The sequence below is a fragment of the Octopus bimaculoides genome, chromosome 26 (assembly GCF_001194135.2).
Source record: "Octopus bimaculoides isolate UCB-OBI-ISO-001 chromosome 26, ASM119413v2, whole genome shotgun sequence".
Taxonomy (NCBI): Eukaryota; Metazoa; Mollusca; class Cephalopoda; order Octopoda; family Octopodidae; genus Octopus; species Octopus bimaculoides.
The window spans coordinates 16,641,480-16,644,625 of record NC_069006.1 but is presented as its reverse complement, the minus strand read 5'-3'; the positions used below and the strand labels follow the sequence as shown (position 1 = coordinate 16,644,625).

The 3,146-nt window shown below is 36.1% G+C and overlaps 1 protein-coding gene across 4 annotated transcripts in view; it reads left to right on the top strand.

The window, feature by feature from the left end:
• Window positions 1-3,146, top strand: part of LOC106883030 (unconventional myosin-XVIIIa) — a 237,634-nt gene that overhangs the window by 160,801 nt on the left and 73,687 nt on the right. For all 4 annotated transcript variants that reach the window (XM_052976955.1, XM_014933888.2, XM_052976956.1 and 1 more), the window contains one exon: window positions 2,269-2,455. In XM_052976955.1, the coding sequence (XP_052832915.1) occupies window positions 2,269-2,455 (187 nt within the window). The remainder of the gene's footprint in view (window positions 1-2,268; window positions 2,456-3,146) is intronic.

Below are 3,146 nucleotides of genomic sequence, written 5' to 3'. Positions count from 1 at the left end.
CGACCTCAGTGGAATTTGAACTCAGAATGTAAAGATGGATGAAACGCCACTAAGCATTTTGCCTGGTGTACCAATGATTCCGCTAGCTCACTGCCTTAATAATAGTAGCAGTAGTTGTAGTAGTAATAATAATAATAATAATTAGTATTATTATTATTAGTAGTTGTAGGAGAATTATGATAAAATGTTAATGGTGTTTCCACGTGTGTGTATTGAATATGTTGATAATAAATCTGGGATTTTTTTTTTTTTTTCTATAAATAGAAATTAATGAAAGGTTACGTGAATTATCAGAACTGATACTAACTTTATTTAAGACTGTTGCAATTTTATCGAAAAAAAAAACTGACTAGCTACAGCAGTAATTCTCTATGAGAATCAGATAGATGAGATAAAATGTGTGAAGAAACGGTTTGGAGAAGAAAAAGAAAAAAAAAGCCATGTAAAAAAAAAAAAATGTTAAGGGAGATAAGTTATGGTTGCTTTAGTTAGTCTAAATCTGACGGCTGTTTTCTGTTAAGGAGGAAATACTGTATCATGTTGTATAAATAAAATAGAATTTAATCTTCAAAGGTTGATGATGGTAGTATGTGTTGGTTCTTTCATCCAGAAGAAGCCCGGATGTTGTTTAATTTTCTCTGTAGTTATTTTAGTTTTGCACGTCCCTCTTATTACACATCTTTATCACATACCCTTCTTATTGCTTGTTCTTTATCACTTGTCTCTCTTATCACTTACCTATCAATCACACCAATGTCATTCATGACTTCATCATCTCTGTATTTATCACTCATGCCTCTAGCACTCATGCCTCTAGCACTCGTGCCTCTAACACTCATGCCTCTAGCACTCATGCCTCTAGCACTCATGCCTCTAGCACTCATGTCTCTAGCACTCATGCCTCTAGCACTCATGCCTCTAGCACTCATGCCTCTAGCATTCATGCCCTGTGTCTCATTGTGCATCTCTCTGTCACACTGTCTTCTCGATCTCACTTTACTATGCCACCAATGTGACAAAGGACGGATAGCAGTGGATATCTTTTGTTCATCATACATTGCTTCCAGTGTGACCAAGGATGCCACTAAATCTAACTCTCTCATCAACCCTTCACCCCTTCTTTTCTCCTTATTCTTACCTGAGCTCTCTCACTTATTTTGAGGCATATGCATAATAGGCCTTATCATATGGAAATCAGTAGGGCAATGTTAACCTCATTCAATTGTTATGGGACCCAAACATCAAGCCCGCTGACATTACCAAGTCAATGCAGATGGTTTTGGAACACAGATATTTGAGGAACATCTGTGATCATCCTGGTTGTATAAACAGGGGTTGGTGTCACTGTTAATCTCAGTTGGCCAGCCAGAGCGAGATGCATCTTGAACTGAAAAATTTCTCTGATTGAAACCTTGAAAACAGCTTCTGGCACACACATTCCATAACAGCATCCTCTCCATACGCAGCACATATTTTTGTGCAGGTTTCCACACTTTCTTGCCTTTTTCGAAATAAAGAAAACATGAGGTGTGGATAATGTTCAATTTGAGATCTCCATTTTCAGGATGATTCCAAGCACACAAATACAACCTGTTTCATAGCAAGTTTGTATTGAACTATGTTGAAGTATCAAATATTTAATGAATGTACATGTGCAAGGAACAGGTTGAAGTTAGATACTTATTAAAGTTCTTGACTTTTTGGCCAACACAATACATACATATAGACAGGCAGATAGATATAATTTTTGATGATCATAAGTTACGGGGACGTAATCACACCAGCATTGGTTGTCAAGCGATATTGGGGGGGGGGGGGACAAACACAGACACACAAACATAGACACATACATATATATATATATATATATATATATACGACAGGCTTCTTTCAGTTTCCGTCTACCAAATCCACTCACAAAGCTTTGGTCGGCCTGAGGCTATAGTAGAAGACATTTGCCCAAGGTGCCACGCAGTGGGACTGAACCCAGAACCATGTGATTGATAAGCAAGCTACTTACCACACAGCCACTCCTATAGAAATTACATTATCATCTATTCATCTGAAAATTATTATCATCACCAAAATTGCATTATCACCTAATAACACTCATTCAATCATTTGTTTAAATATCATTATCAAATAAATATTTCTGAAATAACATTAAATCCCTCTTAAGATTCTCATTATCATGCATTCATTTTTATATTAACATTTTTGTTTATCCCAATTTACTGAATTAACACAATTATCTTCTGATCATTGCAGGAATAACATAAGTGACCTTTTCACAACAATACGGGGTGCTATCTCTACAACAGTGAGTAGTTCTTCCATTGGCGCAGAGAAACCTACTTCATCACTGCGCCGAGCTGCCAGTATGCGCCGAACTTTGACTTCTTCTGGAGCCAATTTGAAACGAAAATCCATTTGTCTGCAAGTCAAACTGCAAGTGGTCAGTACACTATTGTTGTTGTTATTGTTTAGTTTCAAATCAGCCCTGGTTGAGCAGACCTAGGGTCAAAGACATTTTAGCTATGGCCATCTTGTTGTTTTTGAGTGTATTTAATATGTCCTTTCCTTGACATTGAGTTTTAAACCTAATCGTTTTGTGTCTTTTAATTTCCATCATCTAATTAATTGCCCTTTGGCAGAGATAACATTAATACCAAGAGGTAATATTTATCCCCACTTAAAGGTGGATGTCCTGCTAGAACAAACTATACTGTAGTAGCCAATGAGTTTCTCTCGTGGTATTTACCACAGTATAGTTTGTCCTAACAGAACATTCATGTTTAAGTGGGGATAAATATTAAATCTTGGGTGTCTAGTGTTGTAGTTTATACATGGTTGTGGTTTACTTTTTTGGCATTAGTTAAATTTTTGGCTTTTACATACGTCTCTATATATATTCTGGTTAAGGTAGAAAGAACTAGTGGCAGTGTAGGTAGGAGAATAGCTATGCTTCATGAATTTAGTAAAGGGTTTAGTTTGAAATTCTGAGAATGTTACTAAATATGATGGGCATTTATAGAAAACTGGAGGGTACAGTGGCTAAAATATTTTGACTACAACAATCAAGATGAGGACACTAATCCAAATATGTCAGTGTATAAAAATGAAAATTTATCATCTCAGAAATTCAC